Source organism: Narcine bancroftii, chromosome 3 (assembly GCF_036971445.1).
Source record: "Narcine bancroftii isolate sNarBan1 chromosome 3, sNarBan1.hap1, whole genome shotgun sequence".
NCBI lineage: Eukaryota > Metazoa > Chordata > Chondrichthyes > Torpediniformes > Narcinidae > Narcine > Narcine bancroftii.
Window position 1 is genome coordinate 352158637 of NC_091471.1, and position 21344 is coordinate 352179980.

The window sequence follows — 21344 nt, forward strand, 5'->3', positions numbered from 1 at the left end:
GTTTCAATTTAAATTCTTTCAGTGTAACTTTTTTTGGAAACTTCACCGTGGATAAGGGATCACCTCCACATCCAAATCAACTTATCTTGACTGATTTTTTTTTTTCCATTTATTTATGTGGCTATTCATGATGCCCATGAACTGAAGTGTTCCGGACAATTTTTTTTCCGTTTGTCATTCACTCCAAAGGAATCCAGTTTATAATATTTTGGAAGTGATGAAATCCAAAATAATAAAGGGAGTGAAGCGTTTTGTTTCCACTGTTATCTGTGGGTATCGTTGTTCTCAAATTGTCTTGAGGTCTTAAATCTTTTGGGACAATTTATTTCTTGCTGCAAAACTCCACGAATATAAAATAGCAAATGCATTCTCCAGTTTGATATGTTGTACAAGTAAAATTGTTTATTAATCATGTACATCTAACTTGTAGAATGTTCAGGTGACAGTTTTTTTTAAACTGTGGAACATTTGCACTGATTGTCCGTCATGTGCCAGATATACATGAGAATTTGTATGGAGATCATCTGTAATAAAGCTAAATAAATATAAAATAAATGACAATTTGATTTAATTACTGATGGCTTCACTTGTTTAAAACTTTTTAAATGTTTGCTTTTTTTTTTAAAGATATTCTCAACATTTTTGAATGCCTTTCAGGGACATTCATTGTTTTTGGCATGCTTGAGAGTTGGCTAGGCTAGTTTTAATACATTTATTATTGTTGTAAGTGGAGTTAGTTTTTGTCCACTTTTATCATGGCCTTGTATTGCACAAGGCCCTGATGCTATACTAGACATTGCATTTTGAATTGGAAAGGCCTTTTTGAGCAGCAGGTTGACACTGGCTGATCTAGATGAGTGAAGTCCAAGGTCAGTAGCATCGCACATAGAGCGCCACCAGCAGCAGGCTCTAGTCCAAGAAGTTTAAGAAGCTGGAAAATATCAAAATTAAGTATTGTGAGACCTTTGGACTTGAATACTAAAACAAATCATTGTTTTTTAAAAAAATCTCAATGATGTGACCAAGATGCAAGAGAAGTGAGAAAGAATGTGTAAAATTTTGAAGCAGCCCTTGAAATACATTTTATGAAGGCATTATTTAATCTCTAACTATTTAATATTTTGAAAGACCTTGACAAATTGTGCACGTAGAACTCTGTTTCACTGATTGCTGAATTATATTTTTTCATATTTGCTGAAACTAACCAGAAGATGTTTTGCTTGCCTATAAATCTGAAAATAAAATATGTAATTTACCCAAACGACTATCTGGTTAGTTAAGTTTTAGCCCTAAGTTGTTAACAAGATCCCAAGTACATGAATAACATAATTAATTTGGAACAGTTATCCAACATTTATTTTGAAGGGATTTTTTCTCGCTATTTTCACATTAAATGTAAATGGAATTCATGACTTTGTATTGAAAGTTAGAGCAAGTACGCGTTCACATTATTTCTCTGAACTTCTTAATCACTTTTATGTTTTTTAAATTCTGTTACTTGTATAATTTGATGCCATGGACCTGATCCCTCATATAATTATTTGAACTTGAAAATATTACTACCATAAAACTAATATGTCATTTTGGTTAATAATGAGGGCGTGCCTAAAATATGAGGCACTGTCTGAAAATTTGTTATAAATTATTTCAATAATAAATTGCAATAATTCTAGAAGATATTTGGTGCTCAGAGGGATTAAACAAAAATCTGAGAAATTAATCTTTTAACAAGACGTTAACAATGGTCATCTGTTCATTCTTTTCTAGATTTTATGTGAACATTTTCTCTCTTTAGAAGTTCTACTGTAAAATGTATCTAAACAGTGCATTCATTAGATATGTCTCCCTCCCACTTCATTAACTCTTTTCTGATTGGAGAGTTTATCAACAACTTTTTTTCCTTAAAAGTCCATAATAGGAAAGATAGTGTATGAGCTTAGAGATACGAGTCAGATTCCTTTCTTCAAGACTGCAACCTGCCATCAAATAATGAGGCTCTTCTTTGTTTGATCTTGGCAAAAAAAATTATTAATCTCTGCTCATCTTCCAACCAATCAAATAGCCTCACTAATTATCAAAGTGTTTGGGTGGATTGAAAGCTAATTCATATCAAATGCTGAAGAAATTCCCAGGAGTTGATAGAAATGATCCTGTACAGGCTACAGCAAGTCTTGCAGGTGCTTCACTTTTCTGCATATTTCTTTGACTTGCTGCTGCCCTCTGTTTTAAGATTTTTGAGTCTATGTCATTGTATAACTGACTCACATCACCTTTTCAACAGGATGATGTAGAATCTTTATTGTGATCTTCTCATTTTATTTTTACAAAAAACTTTTGAGTGTTTTCTTTTATAGTAAGCAGAAGGGGAATTTGTCCAGTGCACATTTTTTATTGTTGCATTACTTCATTTAAGGGAGAAAATTTTTTGGTTATGTTTCAAAACAATTCTTTATCATTTAAAACAATATCAACATTTTGTCAAAAAGTTGCAAGGCATTGTACATTTTAAGGAGCACATTTAATTGTTCTGTCTATAAATTCTAAAGTTTGATATTTTAGTTCAATTTAATTTACTTATTATGTGTCAGTTGATCTCTTGAAAAAAACGAGTGCTTGGGGCTTCATACTGGGATTGAATTGTTTTGCTGCAGTTTAAATGAGCAAGCTTTTCTACCCCTGTATATTGGTTGTTGTATTTTGAGCATGTTGGAAATGAGTGGCTGAAGAGAACTTAATGGGTCATGTGTGAAGTTACAAATAATTTTTTCATGGACAATATGTAGCTTCAATATCATTTAAAATTAAAAAAAAATGTTAATATCGTATGTCTGATGTTTTTCATGTCAAATGTTTGTTCATTTTGAAAAAGAAGGTAAGTATTTGGGAGCTTGAATTTTGTGTTATTTGTGTTTAAAATCATTAATGATTTGTTCACATTTAAAGTAGAGTACTAATAGGTGCAACTTGGGCTGCAAGATTCCTTTGTGTGTTGCTCCAGTTTTCCAGCATCTGGGTAGAACCATAGGACACTCCAGCAAAGAAGGGGCCATTTGGTTCTTCTAGCCTGTGCCAAAAATATTACACCACTTGTAGTGACTTCCTGGTGCTTATATAGTCGCTTGGAGGCTAAGTTAGGAGTTTGTCTTCAACGCATTTTCAATCATTTCCAGTACAAGTTCAGGTGTATTTAAATCCTTTATTGTTAAAACACAGAACTTGTAATCTTTTCTGATCTTGTGTGTAGTAGATTAACAACAAAACATCCATATAAAAGTTAACTAGGCCTAAACTATATTCAAATGATACTTCTTGATTCTGAAAGCAGTCAACAGAAATTGTCAACCCCCATTTTACCCTTCTTCTGGTTTCCAACTGCCAATGCTGGCTGTAGGATCTCATTTTAAGTGTTCACATAACTCCTGCACACATTCCTTTGTAAGCTGGCCCTGGCTCCAGCCACTGCGCTGCCAAGAACAAGCTGAGTGCACATGTGTAACCATGCTCCATGGCGCAGCCGGGGCTGATCCAAGTGTGCATTCGTCGCCATGCTTGCCCCAGCTGACACCACCGCTGCCAGGCCTGAGGCAACCTTGCATGCACCGCCATGGTCTGGTTCCATAAATGGTGCCAGTCCTAGTGCATGCACCGACAGGAAGAGGCCTTCGGACCCCAGTGGGTACCGCCGATGCTCACAACAGGTAAGGCTCTTACTCCGCTAGTCCCACCAACCTGCATCCATTCCATAACCCTCCAGACCTCTTCCATCCATGTATCCAGTTTATTTTTAAAACTTAAGAGTGAGTCTGAGTTTACCACATCAGATGGCAACTCGTTCCACAATGAGTGAAAAAATTACCCCTAATGTATTCCCTAAACATTTACCCTTTTATCCTAAAGCCATGTCCTCTTATATTTATTTCTCTTTAATTTAAGGGGAAAGAACCTACTCACATTTACTCTGTGTCTACCTCTCATACTTTTGTAAACCTCTATCAAACCTGCATTCTTTTTTGTTTTAAAAAAAAATTATTAGTCTCACTTTGCAAGAATGGCATGCCGTACATTTGAAGCAGCTGGGTTTTTTACTTTATAAATAAGAAAATTACAGTCATGCACTGGTGACATCCTGTTCTTGGGGCTGTACTTTTAAGCTCACCAGCTAGCAGGCCCCAGATGCAATGCATGTTTTCTGTGTATTTTTGTGGGATTTTGTGAATTTAAGACAATATTTGAACTCAGATTGCATTCTTTGGTGCCGCATATTGGATCTGTTATCTTCTACTTTCTTCTTCTTCTTTGGCTTGGCTTCGCGGACGAAGATTTATGGAGGGGTAGGTCCACGTCTGCTGCAGGCTCATTGGTGACTGACAAGTCCGATGCGGGACAGGCAGGCACAGTTGCAACGGTTGCAAGGGAAAATTGGTTGGTTGAGGTTGAGTGTTGGGTTTTTCCTCCTCTGTCTTTTGTCAGTGAGGTGGGCTCTGCGGTCTTCTTTAAAGGAGGTTGCTGCCCGCCGAACTGTGAGGTTGCATGGTTGGAGGCAATATCAGCCCACTGACATTAAAGAGATTTCTTTAGGCAGTCCTTGTACCTCTTCTTTGGTGCACCTCTGTCTCGGTGGCCAGTGGAAAGCTCGCTATATAACACAATCCTGGGAAGGCGATGGTCCTCCATTCTGGAAATGTGACCCACCCAGCACAGTTGGGTCTTCAGCAGTTTGGATTCGATGCTTGCGGTCTCTGCCAGCTCGAGTACTTCGATGTTGGTGATGAAGTCACTCCAATGAATGTTGAGGATGGAGCGGAGACAGCGCTGATGGAAGCGTTCTAGGAGCCATAGGTGGTGCGGGTAGAGGACCCATGATTCGGAGCCGAACAGGAGCATGACAACGGCTCTGTACACGCTGACCTTTGTTGATCTCACCAAAGCCTTCGACACTGTGAGGAGGAAAGGGCTTTGGCAAATACTAGAGCGCCTCGGATGCCCCCTCAAGTTCATCAACATGGTTATCCAACTGCACGAATACCAACAAGGTTGGGTCGGATACAGCAATGAGCTCTCCGAACCCATCTCCATTGACAACGGCGTGAAGCAAGACTGCGTCCTCGCACCAACCCTCTTTACTATCTTCTTCAGCATGATGCTGAAACAAGCCATGAAAGACCTCAACAATGAAGACGGTGTTTACATCTGGTACCGCACAGATGGCAGTCTCTTCAATCTGAGGCGCCTGAAAGCTCACACCAAGACACAAGAGCAACTTGCCCGTGAACTACTCTTTGCAGATGATGCCGCTTTAGTTTCCTATTCAGAGCCAGCTATCCAGCGCATGTCGTCCTGTTTTGCGGAAGCTGACAAAATGTTTGGCCTGGAAGTCAGCCTGAAGAAAACTGAGGTCCTCCGTCAGCCAGCTCCCCACCATGACTACCAGCCCCCCACATCTCCATTGGGCATACACAACTCAAAACAGTCAACCAATTTACCTACCTCGGCTGTACCATTTCATCTGATGCAAGGATCGACAACGAGATAGACAACAGACTTGCCAAGGCAAATAGCGCCTTTGGAAGACTACAGAGTCTGGGAAAACAACCACCTGAAGAAACACACAAAGGATCTGTTATATATCCTTATCAAATCACCTCCTACATCTTTAATTTGATATTCTATTTCAGTTTGTATATATACATTCAGATCTATGTAAATGCTGCTCTCAATATCTTCCAAGTTTGAACAAAATTTAATTTGCAATATTGCCCTCCTCAAGAGATACTGAATTCCTTTTCAAATGAACAAGTTTCAAACTGCACATGTTCATTTCACTTGTCTGTAAGGTATGACATATCACTAAAGTAACATAATTAAAAATGACCTTTTGGATTTTCCCAACTTAGAATATTCCTTTCATCATTCTCTGAAGTTTCCTTTTGAAAATGGAGATGGAAACCATCAGTGTTTTGAACTTGTGGTTTAAAACATGCTGAATGTGAACAATAAACAAACTCATTAACTTGAAATATTTGTGTTATCTTCTGGCTGCAATTCAATGGATTAAAGCATTGATCACTGTGGTGCTGACCTATGAAGATCAAAAAAGAAGTCCAATGGTTAATTCTTGACCGACTTCAAACGAACAAAAGGCAGAACAGGGGATAGACACATGGAAGCAAATTGATGGATTTTGGTCACAAAAATGAAATGCAGTAGCAAATAATGAAATAGAACAATTTTTCAATAATGAATTAAAAAAAAAAAATTAGACATGTAGCACCGTAACAGGCCCTTCTGGCCCACGAGGCCATGCTGCCCAAGTACCCCAATTAATCTACTATCTCCATACGCTTGAAGGGTGGGAGGAAACCAGAGCACCTAGAGGAAACCCATGCAGAAATGGGGAGAATGTACAAATTCCTTATAGATAGTGCTGGATTCAAACCTCTCTAGTGAAGAGAGATCTGGATGCAAATCCTTGAAGGAGTTTGGTTGGAAAGGGAATCACCATGAAGCATGAAGGATTCTTTGCTTTAATAAGTGGTATAAAAATAAGAAATTTTTTGAACCTTAATGAAATGCCACTTGGGTACAGCTGGAGTAATTTGTCTAACTTGTCAAACGATATTATGGCCTTTAAGTATATGGAGGATTTCAGTTGTGTTGGGGTTTCATAGAAGCAGATGTGGTTCTTGAAAGCAGGTTGCAAATGATCATGAACATATCTCGGGGAATATATAGAGAGAAACTTTTCAGTATCTTGAAAGCACAGATATAATTGGAAAAAGAACCTGAGGTGAGCTAACCGTATATTATTTATTTGTCACCTGAAATGCATTAGCTGAGATAGTGATAGAAGCAGATTGAAAAATAACGACCAAAAAGTCATTGCAAAACCAACAAGATAAATGCTCAAAATTATGAGGAAAGGTTTTCTGCATCACTTTGTGATGTGCTGTTAGCCATTTTCAAGCTCAGTAAATTTTGTTTCCATCTCCAACTTATCTCTGAGTAAAGGGAAGGGAAATTGGCCACAATTGCATTTCTTAATTATTATTAGTTCCAGTTTCTGCTTGACAATATTACTAAGATTTGTGGTGATTTCTTCCCGGGTTATTATTTTGCCAATAGATTTTCTCATCTACTCATGAAGAGAGTATGTTCAGGTGCCAGTAGAGAAATTGGAAGGATCCTGAAGGGTGTGGTGAGGTGGAAGCACTTTAGATGTAATTCCACAGGTTGAAATAGTTTTAGGCAAAATTTCTGGTCCATATTTGATGGATTCAAGAGATTGGATGGTCTCATTGGACTGGGGTAGGGTTGAAAATAGAGGTTTTAGGCAGCAACAGAGTGAATAAATAAATAAAATTAGTATAATTTAGTGCACAAAAAAAAGCATCGATAACATTCATTTAGAATATCTTGTGGTAGAAGTGCGTCAGTTGGACAGTCAAGTCGAGGTGGACATGGACAGGGATTAGATGGGAAATTAAGTGGTTTTACAAGGCAAAGCATGAAGTCAAATTGAGCATTTTATTTTGTGTGTAATTTAGTGGGTGCCCTGATTCTGAAAGGTGTAGCTTCACATCCAATTCCAGAGAGCTGAGCGCAGCAATTTAGAGGGGACACTCTTGATTCTGGACTGAGGGAGGGTGACTCTCAAGGGTGCTGGCCTTCAGGTAAGACCTCAAGCTGAGGTTACTTTTGCACCCTTAGGTGGATGTGGCACAGTTTTAAATTTGAGCAAAGATGTTTTTCCTTGTGTGAGCCACATGGCGATTGAATCATTGGTGGCATTTCAGGTGAAATTTTTTTTTTCACTACAGACGAGGACATTCCTATGGAGGAGAAATTTGGGGAAACTAAAACGTGACCCATCTGGATAACAACGCCAATTAGAGTGTAAAATAGAACAGAAATTAAAAAAAAATGTGTATATGACAAATAGGCTTTCATAACAGAAAGAACCAGGTCAATATGCAAAGTTCACAGGGGAAGTAAACAAGGAAACAAATTAGACCAAGGGAGAGCAAAAGAATGGGCTGACAATAAAGATTAAGGGGAATCCAAAACTCTCTCATGTGCACGTGAACAGGAGAAAGGTTGCAGAAGAAGTGAATGCGATCAAAGGCCAAAGAAGAAATGTTTATTGAAGGCCAAGTGAATAGCAAAGATTAATCCTTACAAAGAAAGTTGGTGCGTTCGTCTCAGCAAAGGAAGGTGTAATTGAGATTCCACAAGAAAGAAAACCCATGGTGGAAGTGTGATAATATTTGCCTTTTAGTAAAGTAATGACCTTGCCACTCTTGGTTTTGAGGGAATCTAGGAATAAATTAGAGGGCTGACTATAATTTTGCAAATTTTGTGGTGGCAGAGAATGAAAAAGTTGCAACTGCTACACCTTTGTTCAGAATCTATTCTTTTACATCCTGGGTAGTTGGACAAATGATAGAAACAATATTCAGGAGCAAGCTTAGTTATCATTTGGACCAAATGTGGATTGATGAGATCAAGTTGGCATAGATTTATGATGGGCAATAGTATCTAACTAACTTGTTAATATTGGTAATTAATTTTTTTAAATTCTTTTTCTTTTTTTTGCTAGTGGGTTGAGTTCCAGATACCAGGGTTTTTATAGTATGCAGATGACACAAAACTTTGGGGATGATCCCCACTTCTAGAAGGCAATTACCAAAGAAAAGCATAATAGCAAGCCTAAATTACCACTGACAGATGGCTTTGACATCCACCATACAATGCTTTGAGAAGCTGGTCATGACTTGCATCAACTCCAGCCTCCCAACCAGCCTTGAATCACTTTAATTTGCCTACTAGCCAAAGAGACACCACCTTCCCAGCTCTTCATTTGGAACACTGAGACAGCAATGTTAGATTACTGTTCATGAACTACAGCTCTCCCTTCAATACCATACTACCTAGAAAACATTCCTAAAGTTTTGGATTGAGGCTTCAGCTCCCCACCCTCCCTACAAATGGTTCCTTGACTTCCTATTCATTGAAGAAAGATAACAACACCTGGATCACACTGTGTATATTCAAGAGGGAAATTTTTATGTGTATTTTGGTTAATAGGTTCATAGTGTGAAAAATAAAATAATTTTTTTTAAAAAGAGGCTGAAAATACATTCTTCCATATTTAGCCCTAAACTTTGCATATACGAGCACCATATTTGTGCAAAGTTGAATATTTATTTCTCGAATTGTATGTAATCTTTTCCAAGGGTATACAATTTTGAATTTCCCAGTGCCATCTTTCCATGCCCAAATGCACATCTGATTTCCAAATCACTGCAATATACTTCCTTGCCACTGCTAAAGCTATTTTAATAAATTTAACTGGATAAAATGATAGTTTCAATTCCGGTCTTGTTCTTTCCACATTCCCCAACAAAAATAAATCTGGATTTTGTGGAATAACAATCCCAGTAATTTTTTCCAAAAACTTTACAAAATCCATCCAAAAACTTTAGAACATGACCAAGTAGAATGCAAAAAGGTTCTTACTTCTTCACCACATGAAAATTTTTAACTGATAAATCTGATTTCATTTTATGCAATTTTAGTGGTGTTAAATATAATTGATGTAAATCATTGATAATGTTTGTCATACAACCTTGACAGAGTTCTGCCCATCTTTTCTTATTAATTTAATATTTAGATCAACCTTCCATTTATGTCTAGATTTATGTATTTCCTTTTTAATAGTTTATACAGGCAGTTCTTCAGTGCTGTCAGTGACTCAACTTCCACCTCTCTCTGTCAGTGTATTCCTGGTACTCTCCAGTCTCTCATTGAAAAAGGTTTCCCTCAGATCCCCTCTAAATCTCTTGTCTCTTGCTCTAAAATTATGTTGTGTAATGCCTCACGTTGATAAGAACGCTTATGGTGCATTGGCCCTCATTAGTTGGGAATTAAGTTGAAAAGCCATGAGGTAATGTTGCAGCTTTATAAAACTCTGGTTAGACCACACGGAGTATTGTGTCCAGTTCTGGATGCCTCATTACAGGAAGGATGTAGAAGCTTTAGAATGGTGCAGAGATTTACCAAGATGATGCCTGGATTGGAGAATGAGTCTTATGGAGCAAGATTGAACTTTTCTCTTAGAGCAATGAAAGATGAGAGGTGACTTAAAGGTATAGAAGATTACAGGAGGCATTGACAAAGGGGGGAGGGAGCAGCCAGTGCCTTTTTGCTGGGGTGATGATGGCAAATAGCAGAAAGAATCTGTTTAAAGCGAATGGAGTTTAGGGGAGATTTCAGAGGCAAGTTTTTATACAGAGAGGTGATTGCCTGGAATGCATTGCTGGGGGTGGCAGTGAAGGCTGGAACAAAATGGACATTTGGAAGACTCTTAGATGGACATGTGTATATAAGAAAAATAGCGGGTCATGGCTATGAGGTCGGGAAGGATTATATTGTGGTAGAGTAGGTTTCTATATATCAGGACAACATCATGGGCTGCAAGGCCTGCGCTGTGATGTTTTATGTTCCAATTTTATTAATCTTTGATATGATAATTTTGTACACCTCAAACATGTTCCCTTCTAACCGCTTCCGCTGAGTCTCATTTCATAATACACATGCTTCATCCAAGGCAATGTTCTTTCAAATCTCCTCCAGCGTTGCTGATACTTTCTCTCGTATGGAGACCAGAATTGCATGTCTTACTCCAGCTGAGGTCTGACCAATGTTTTACAAAGTTGGAGGATCATTCCCTGCGTAGCCAATATCCTGTCCCAAATTAACTGTTCTTGACTGACACTGCCACCTTCAAGGAGCTTTGTAGTTGCATGCCAAGGGTTCTTCTCTTCCTCAGTATTCTCCAGGACCTTGCTTTTTATGATGCACATTCTATCCTAATTAGTATGCCCAAATTGCATTGTTTCACATTGATCAGGATTAAATTTCATTTGCCATTTATCTGTTCATTTTGTGAACACATCAATTTCACTTTGTAGCCAAGATGATTCTACACACCCTCAACAATTGTTTGTGTTACCTGTGAATCCACTGATCATTCTTCCTGTATATCTACATCTAAATCATTCACATATATTTCAAACACAGAGTTCCAGCACTGATTCCTCTTTTTCAGAATCAGAATTTTTTGTCACGAACATGTCTCAAATTCATTGTTTTGCAGGCGCATTACACAATGCAAATGTTGCAATAAATTACATATAAAAAATACTATAAACAAATTGGTGCAAAAGAAGAGAAACCAAAGCAGTGTCTATGGTTCATTTTCCATTCAGAAATCTGATGGCAGAGGGGCAGAAGCTGTCTTTGTGCTGCTGGGTGTTCGTCTTCAGGCTTCCATACCTCCTTATCAATGGTACCAGGTGAAGATGGCATTGTATGGGTGTTGAGGGTCCTTGAGGATGAAGGTTGCTTGCTTAAGACACTACCTCTTGTAGATGTCCTTGATAGTGAAGAATGATAGTGTGAAGAATAATGGTGCTCAGTTCACAACTCTAGATTTTTTTCCTGTCTTGTACATTGGCATCTCCTTACCAGACAGTGATGCAACAAGCCAGAATGCTCTCCATAGTACACCTGTAGAAATCGGCAAGAGTATTTAGTGATCTACTAAATTTCGTTAAACACTTCATGGAGTATAGCTGTTGGTGAGCCTTTTCATGATTGCATTGACATGGAGGCCTCTGGACAGAGATTCAGAGATGTTTGCACCCAGGAATTTGAAGTTCTGAACCATTTCCATTGCTGACCCCTCAATAAAGACTGGTTTAAGTTCTCCTGAATTCCCCCTCCTGATGTCTACAATCAGATCAGATTTCATTGTACTCAATGAAAACATGTAAAAAAAATAAAGAAATGTAAACAAACTGTCCAATACAGAGGAAAAAGTGCAAAAGTAAGAATTCTTAAATGAGTCCCTGGTTGAGTTTGTTGTTGAGTTGTCTGATGGTGCAGGGGTAGCAGCTAAAGCTGGTCATGTGAATCTTGTCATTATCTATACTTTTTTCTTGATGGTAGTAACAAGAACAGTGTATGTGCTGGGTGATGTGGATCCTTGATGATTGCTACTGCTCTCTGACTGCAGCATTTTCTTCCATTTTATACGGCTTCATGCTCAGGGTTATTGGTGTACCCATACTGGACTGTGATACAGCCAGTCAGCACACCTTCCACCACACATCTACAGTAATTTACCACCTCCTTAGTTTTGCTTGCATTGAGTACAAGGTTGTTGTGATTCTACTCAACTAACTGAACTAGTTCAACTTTGAGCTGTAACCTCCTGATTGATCTCGATGATTAGAACTTTTAATTTTACATATAGTTTTAAACTCAAACTACTTTGTCGAATTCCATTCAAGTCTTGGTGATGGTTTTCCCCCATGCCCGGAATGTGCTTTTATATTTGGTGGAAATGGCAGGTTTGAAAGATGCCATATGAGCCTTCATTGCACTGTAAATTACATACGTTGAAAGCATGGAGTATTGCTGGTTGTTGTGTTTGGGCAAAATGTCTGAATCATATTAAATGGAAAAAAACATACACAGCATCATTTTACAAAAGAATATGATCAGCAAAATATTGTCCGTTCAAGATCTGCCAAGGTGAATTATGCAATGTTCTCAAACAAAAGGTCATCGCTGTTCTTACCATGACCATTTGACTTGCCGTAAGTATTTCAGTTATTAAATCTAATACATTAAGCTTGTACCTGATGACAGTATGATTTGTTTTTCTGAATAAGATGGTAATCATTACCCACCTCCCCCCCGCCCCCCCCAAACCCACCATGCTTCCAGCATTCCTGGAATACTGATTGCTTCTATTTTGTGGTTATGTTGCAGGCGAAGACACACATACGAAGGAAAGGTAATATTGTGTTCATCAATACTATTACATAGATTACATCAAGAAACTATTGTTATCAACACAATTGTAAGATGAATAAATGTAGGTGTTTAGTTTTTTTTTAGTCATTTTGTTGGTTTTAATAATAATTATTTAATTTCTTGTAATTAGAAGTAAGCGTGTTCTTTGCAGGCCATTGTCCAAAGAAAGATGATGATTTGTGGCATGAATATTTTGTTTCAATGTCAAACGAGCTTGTTGGTATTTGGGTTAAGTGAGGCAGTTTTTTTTCCACATATTGAATCAACATTCTACCTTGGCATGTAAAGCCTGAAGGCTGTAATATTGACAGAATCAAATTGGATCAGGATTAAAATCATGGGTGGAAATTACACATGAAAATTAATTTGGGTCTGAAAAATGAGGATGGCCTTTATAGTTTAGATTTTTTTAAAAAAAACTTGTTCTTTGCAAAGCTGTCTGAAGAAAAACGCAATAAATGTTGGAAACTATAAATCTATTATTTTTGATTTTAATTAATGCAGATCCATTGAGTTATAACGTTGATTTGAATAAATCTGAAGGACTTCCAGAAGTTTTTCATGTTGAAGGGGCACATTTCTACTCTAAATGAGTGAATAATCTCACCCATAGCTAGAATTAAATTAATATTGGTCCACTATTTCTGGTCAGATGTGTCCCAGCAGGATGAGAGCACAGCAATGTAAAATGATGCCTTCCATTTCAGGGACCTCCTTTTGTGCATTAAAATCACTTTTTAGGTAGCTGTATGAGGAGACAGTTACCAGTGAACCTTGGTCTATGGTGCAGAATTGATTATGATACAACAATAAATTTGAATTTTATGTAGAAAGATTTTGGCAAGGATATTATTTTTCTGGTGTAGCATTAGACAGCATTCAGTAATTAGAATGATAAAATAATTGAATAAAAAGCATTTTTGTAAAAAGAAGAGCCATCTTATTGTACCAGATAAACAATCAGTTATATCTACATTATGAAATTAATTCCTTAAAGAACAAGTTACATTAGGATCATCTGCCATTGTCCAAAATCAATTCCACATGTCCCTTGTTGGAGGGGTGGTGGGGCACAATTCTTCCAACCTCTATGGTTCAGTTGGTTTGGTAGAATGAAAAGCAATAACTTGTATTTGAACTGTCATTGGAATCTTAAAAATATCTGAAAATGCTTTCCACACATCTCTTTTTGATGTGTGTTCATTGTTGTTAAGTCACAAATGTGGCAGCCGATCTGTACACTGCAAAGTATCACCAACAATAGTCAGATGTTTTTAATGTTGGGTGAAGGACAAATGTAGGTCAGGACTCTCGGAGATCATTGCTCATCTTAATTAAAATGCCTTGAAATCTTTTGTATTCTCTTGAGAGGGCAACAGGGTCATGTTTAATGTTTTATTTGAATAATGTCATTTAAAAAAACAGCCTTTCCTGCATTTTGTATTTGCATTTCTGAACATGGATTGGAACATTATATCACTTGGCTATTTATTTGAGTACTTTATGGATGAGGTGGCTGAAAATAACCAAATTACTTGTGCCTTTTTAATTTTAATATAGAGTTACAGCACAGTAACAGGCCCATCTGGTCCTTGAGCCTGCTCTGATGTGACCATTGCACCCATGTAACCAATTAACCTTCTAACCCCATACATTTTTGAAATGTGGGAGGAAAATAGGAGCACATGGAGGAAGCCCATGCAGACAAGAGAACGTACAAATCCCTTGCAGATAGCAGTGTATTCGAATCCAGGTCACTGGGGCTGTAATTGTGTTGTGCTAAATCCCTACATTGGCCCTTAATATTTTGATATTACTCAAAGGTATAAGTTTCAGGTTTATTTCTAAGCCATGGTACCCAGATTTCTTTCTCAGTACCCCAAGAAGGAGATAACTTTGGGTTTTGAACAAGAAATCAGTAAAATATGAGCAGAGGTTGGCCATCTGGTCCTTGTCTTCTCTGCAATTCAGCATGATTATAGGGGGTCATCTGTATTGCTATCATGTCCCTACTCTCTCCCTATGCCTCTTGAAGCTTTGAACATCTAGAAATTTATGAAACCCTTTCATAAATATATTCAGCAACTCTTTGTAGGAAAATTCCACAGTTTCACCAAGCTCTGAATGAAGAACTTTCTCCTCATCTCACCCCTAAATGTCTCACCCAATATCTTGAGATTGTGGCCACCTTTTTCTGGACAGGTTAGCTAGGGGAAACAATCTTCTCATATTCAATCTGCCTAGCCCTGTCAGAATTCTGTTTCAATTTGATCTTCATGTTCTTCTAAACTCTGACACGAAACTAGTCAACCTAATCTTTCCTCTAATGGGAGTCATGCCATCCTAGAAATTAGTATGGCAAACCATTGCTGCACACCCTTTTATGGCAAATATATTATTTCTTTGCCTACATATCTAACTGATTTGTAATCCCTTTTTATTCTCCATGTTCCACTTCATAGCTACAATGTCTGTGTGACAAGACAGCCTTGCTCCATACTCAAACCCTTTACCATGAAGACTAACATGCTATTTTTCTTTGTTTTTTTGCTGCACCTCGAAGTTTGTTTTCAGTGACTGGTGCACAAGAATACCCAAGCCTTATTTTACATTAATGATTTTCAATATAATACAAATTAAATAATGTGGCTCCTTTGTTTTTCTGATGGAGTGGATATATAGACAATAAAACAGGACTGCACAGGCAATTTGGCCCACATGTTTGTGCCAAACATGAGGTTCAAATCAAACTTTAAAATCTGCTGTACCTGATAGCAATTCTTCCTTGCCCTTCATATTCATGTGTTTATCTCAGAGCCTCTTTTTGAAAAAAAAACTAGCCAGATCTTGTACCCTCTAAACCAGGCAACATGCTGTTAAACCTCTTCTGTGCCAACTGCTCCATCATGTGATGTAACACTCCAGTTTCCATTCCCCTGCCTTGCTAGTTGAAACCCTAGTTAGAAGGTGCAAAATTTGTCCCTACATCTCTTCATCTCTCTTCCATCCAGGCCCACAAATGGTCCTTACAAGTAAGGCCAAGTTTTACATACATGTTGTCCAACCTCATCTATTGCATTTGGTGCACTTGGAGTAGCCTCATCTACATTGATGTGGTGAATGTCTGCCAAGCTGCCTGTCTCCCCTCTGGTGAGCCTTGCTATACTAACATTGGCTGTGCATTATCTCTACTGTTAAGGACACTCCCCTTGGGTATAAATGTGTATGCACTTATTGTCTTTCGTTATTGTACCAAGAGTTTCTGCTAATAAAAGCCATGATTATTGTTTGACCATGTCGTCTTTGTCTACTTCATCAACTGGCTATCTCTTCTCTGCACAGTCTTGATGAAGGGTTTCAACCATTGGCCATTTTTTCTCATTAAAATCATTGGGTCAACTGGACTTGTGCAAGGTTGACATGTTCAGATATTTCAACCCAAGTGCAGGGAAATTTGAAGAAGTATGCTTTGTTGGGTCCTGAGGAGGCCAATCGAGTGCCCTTGTTCTTGGAGTAGTTACCACTGAGTAATCTTAACACTTCCACCTTCATTTAGGAGTTCTGATGTTGTGTGAACGAACATCAGCAGTCTTGGTTGTTTTTTATTGTGCCCACTTTGTTCCCATTTATAACTTCTTTCAAATATAATTAAAAGTCAAAGAATTGCATAAATTTTTTTTGTCTTCCTAGAGCTTGTTGCTCCTCTCTCTAATTTGTCCATCTTGTAAGGTTTGGATGAGCTAGCTCTCGAGTTAACCATCTGCAAAATCAAAGCAATTCTTTTCAACACCTCTCAATAAGATCTTTGATTCTTGACTCATTAATTTCCATATCTGCGACCTGCAAGTGGTAACACAACTAATACGTTTACTGTTTCTAATCATAATAGCCAAATGAATTTGAAACAATGCAGGTTTTAGTAAATCTGGTAAATGCACAAAATATAATTTTGTTTGTAGAAACGGAAAAGTACAGCACAGGAACAGAGTGTCACGCCCACCACAGCACATAAAAATGCTGGAGGAACTCAACATGTCGCACAACATCCATGGAAAACAATGGGCAGACAATTTTTTTTTTAAACCTCAGGCCTTCAACGGGAATGCCAAAATTCAAGCAGATGTCTGTGGCCATGGGGTGTGGCCAAGGGAGACGAGTGTAGGCTTGCAGGTAATAGGGAGATGCTCCCTCCTGGTCTACATTTTTTTTGGTTGGATTATTTATTTTAATTTTTATGCCAAATTTATTTTGCGATGTGTCTTTTATGAAACCCTGCTTCCTTTACAGCTCTGGTTATTTTTACCTTGTGCTTTTTTGGATAGGTGTTATTCCTTTCTGAATTTATTCAAGATTCAATTTATTATCATAATAATAAAACAATGTCCTATTACATTAAATTTCTTTTTGACTGCTGCAAGGTAGACAGATTTGCCACTAGGAGGAATTGCCTAAGCGCCACACAGAGTCAGACATACAAAAGCAAAAGAGAGTCTTCCCCCCCACCCCCCAAAGCCACCAAGTGTCTGTAGATTCGCCTACAGTGCTTCCGCAGCTACTGCAGCCACAGAGTCCAGTCAAAACCCGAGCTCCAGATCTGAACCTCCGACACGGTCAGGAACCCCAGTGCCTTTGATACCTCCTCGCATCCCAGTTCCGATACCTGGTACCCCTCCAGCCAGTTTGAGCCAGTCTCCAGCAGTTCACAGCCCGCGCGAGTCTCCCAACAGAATTCTCCAGCAGCCTATAACTTCATCACCTCGAGTCGCCAGCAGCCTGCTGCATGCACTTGTTCCTCAGCCACAGAGGCCCCTCACTGGTCCACCACTGTGGTCACTGACCCCATGGGTCGTCGCCTCTGTTTCTTCTCCAAAATCTGCTTTGATTTTGCAGGTGGTTTTGATTTTTTTCCCATCCTCCAGTACCCTGCTCCAGTCCTCTGCTTCCCCAGAGTCTACAGCTCTTCATGGCTGCTGCTCATTAATAGGTGCCGCCATCTTGGGCGCAGACCTACGGTTGCAGGATTTCAAATAAAACCACTGTCGGCTCCCTCAATGGGCCTTTCAAAGCCCGTGCGGAGCTGACAGCAGTGAATGGACCCCGCGGAAATGCTGCATCTCCACTCCCTTGCTCCCCATGGGTCTGCACCAATGGCAGCACTGCTGCTACAGCAGCTCTGGTAGTGCCGCCTTTGAGGAGAAAGTGCCAACACTTGTGGGGTTTTGATGTTTTTCTTTGGATATATGCTCTTTATTAGTGGTTTTCATTGAAAGTTTGCTTCTCTGAATTTTGCTGGGTTTGGTTCATGTATTTTTCCATTGTTCTCCAGCACAGTTTGTGCATTAAATTCAGCAACAAAAAAAGCCTTCCTGTAACTGTAGAAAAAAAAATACATTTTGCGTAAAAAAAATTTTTCATTTTTAAAATTTATAATCAATAATAAATTATACATTCAAAATACAATTCAATACATAATTTATGCCATAAAACCCCCCAGCCCCTATCCCTATACCTCCCAACCCACCTCTAACCTACCCCAAAAGAGAAAGAAGGAGAAAGTAGAGGTATCATGGTTTGGGACCACACCACCAATGTATGGGAAAAAAGAAATTTAATAATTTAATCGCATCGAATCCATGTACAGGCTCCAAGTTGTTTAAAAAAAAGGATAATTATTTCAGAAATTATATGTTCTCTTCTATATTCATGATCTCATTTCCACATGCCATCGTTGAATATTCAATTTTGAGTAAAAATTGTAAAGAAACAAAATAGTCAAATAGGGAAAGGGGAAGCCATTGCTGCTTCACAAGCACGTATTTCACTCAAAACTGTGGTTTTATTCAAGATTCACAATTATTTTATTGTCACTTAATCAAACAGAAGATGTGACATTACATAAAATTTTCTTCAGTTTACTGTAAGGCGGACAAAGATTTGTTCTCAACAAAAATTGCCCAGTGCCACTTAAGCCAGAGAAAGAGAAGCAAAAGAGAGCTCCCCCCAGAGTCACTGAAAATCTATGGCTTCAACTCCAGCACCTACACAGCCTTCATTCCGAACCATCAGCAAACTGAGCTCCAGACTCGTACCTCTAACTCGGTCAGGAAGCCTTCATCACCCTCTCTCATCCTGGTTCTGATACCTAGTACTCCTTCAACCACTCTCAAGCGAGATTCCAACAGTCTGCAGCCTGGTGTAAGTCCTTTGACCACAGTTGCCAACAGTCCACATCCTATGTGGGTTCCTCACTTCGAGTCACCAACAGCTCGCCGCCTGTGTGTTCTTCAGCCTCAGAGCCCCTCACTGGTCTGCTGTCAAGGTCACTGTCCCGCAGGTCATCTCTGGTTCTTCTCAAACGGGGTTGGTCTCCCTGTATTCTGGTGAGTCCTCCACTTCCCAGGAGTCTGCAACCCCTCGTGGCCACTGTCGATCATAGATGCAGCCATCTTGGGCTAGGCCCGATGGTTGCGGGATTTTAAAATAATCTACTGTCAGTTCCTTTACCAGGCCATTTAAACCATGTACAGTGTATGGCAGCCAAACTGGGCAGTTGGACACTGCAGGGGAGCGCTGAGACTTTGTTCCCTGCTCTCTGTGGGTCTGCACCAGTGGCAGTGCTGCCATTACAGCAGCTTTGATAGCAATGCTTTTTAATGGTTCTTGAAGAGAATTCCGTTGGAATAATTCTACTTACTTAAGTATTTCTTTCTAGAAACATCACTGGAAAAGTGATTAGGAATTAACTGTCTCTCCAAAATTATTTGTTGTTTCTTTGATTTTTGTCGGGAATGCCTCAGAGCGAGTACAGTGCATTATGAAGGGGGTGGGAGAACACCCAAAGGTGCTTTTGTGTCCTTCAAAGTGAATTTGGAAAATTAGGCAGAAAGTTTTAAAAAGTTGGTCTTCCAGGATAGTAAACTCAGGATTACTTTCTTAGTCATAAGCTAAGCAAAGGTTTTTTAAAAAAAAAGTAGGACAATAGGTCATATGATTGCAGAGCTGGTTCAGGAAGTAAGGCTGTGGGCACTTGGATCTCTGAGATCACTTTTGGGTAGGTTGGACCAATACAGGAAGAATAAAGTTTACATCTGAACTGGAGGGAGCCCAAAGCCACTGAATTCCTTCAGCAGTTTGTTTCTTTTTCTCTAAATCACAGTATATGCAACTTTTTATGTCTTCTTGCAGGGTGGTTAATGCAAGGAATGTTGGAAAAATCAGATTATCTTCAGTAACCATTCTTAACCATTTTTTTTGGTTATGGTCCCCTTAGAACTCTGTTCAAAGTTTCAACGTTTATGGGGCCCCCTTCCCTGTGAACCAGTTAAGTTTTAGTTTCTTCCATACTTCTCTCACTGACTGCATAAAAAAATTTGAAAAATTTATGTTACATGATGTGAAAAAGCAACAAGGCTTTTACTTAAATATGCTGTGATCCCTGGGGGTTGGGGTGGGGGCAGTGGTGGTCCCCATTGAGAATTCCTGATCAGCATGGATCATTGCATGGAATTATGAGATTATTATAATCATGAGTACATCGTTGAATGAAGTGGAGGGCTACCTGCTTAATGTCCTGGAGTATATAACTTTCAGTTATATGAAAGAAGGGAATGCAAAAGAGAACATGGACAAGATAAAGGAGATGATTGTGATCTTCAGGAGGACCACTCTGCTACACATCAATGCTTTCATCATGGAGAGAGTGAATAGTACAAAGTTCCTTTGTGTGCAGATCCTGGACCCACAAAACCACCTCATCAGTTAGGAAGGCACTGCAGCACGTATAATTTCTAAGGAAGTTAAGGTGGACAAGGTGACCAGCTGGCATCTTGACAAGATTTTACAGGAGTACAATTAAGATTGTCCTGTCTGGCTGCATCATTGTGTGGTGGGGTAGCTGCAAAACATTGATCTGTGGAAGTCAATGCAGAGGATCATCGAGCGGCTGAGAAGAGCACTGGAGTCTCCCTTTTCTCTAATTGATGACATTTACTGGGAGCGTTGCTTAAATAGGGCTCAAAAATTATGAAGTACCTTTTACATTCAGCACACAATATCTTTGATCTACTACCATCAGGAAGGAGGTACAGGAGCATTGAAATCAGAACTGAACGATATTCTGTAATGGAATAAATATATCAAAAATATTTATTTAGAGATATATTGCGTGTGGTCTGGAGAAATGGTGTTTTGTCTGGTTGTACGTGTACAGTCAGATGGTTATAAACTTGATCTTGAAGAGGGAGGTTTCACTTCTTTACAAATTTTACAAGACACTTGGTCACATGGAGAATTGTGTGCAGTTTTGTACCTGACGTAGAAATGAGTTGGTTGTGCTGTAGAAAGTGCGGAAGTGAGTATGTTCCCTGGACTGGAGACTTTAGTTTTGGAGAAAAATGTCATAGGCTGGATTTGTTTCTCTGGAGTAAAGGAGACTGAGGGGTGACTATTGGAGGTAGATTAAA

General features: G+C 38.9%; 1 protein-coding gene across 6 annotated transcripts in view; it reads left to right on the forward strand.

Moving 5' to 3' along the window:
• Nucleotides 1–21344, forward strand: part of cep112 (centrosomal protein 112) — a 399081-nt gene that overhangs the window by 48472 nt on the left and 329265 nt on the right. For all 6 annotated transcript variants that reach the window (XM_069929793.1, XM_069929789.1, XM_069929788.1 and 3 more), the window contains one exon: nt 12838–12862. In XM_069929793.1, coding sequence (XP_069785894.1) covers nt 12838–12862 — 25 coding nt within the window. The remainder of the gene's footprint in view (nt 1–12837; nt 12863–21344) is intronic.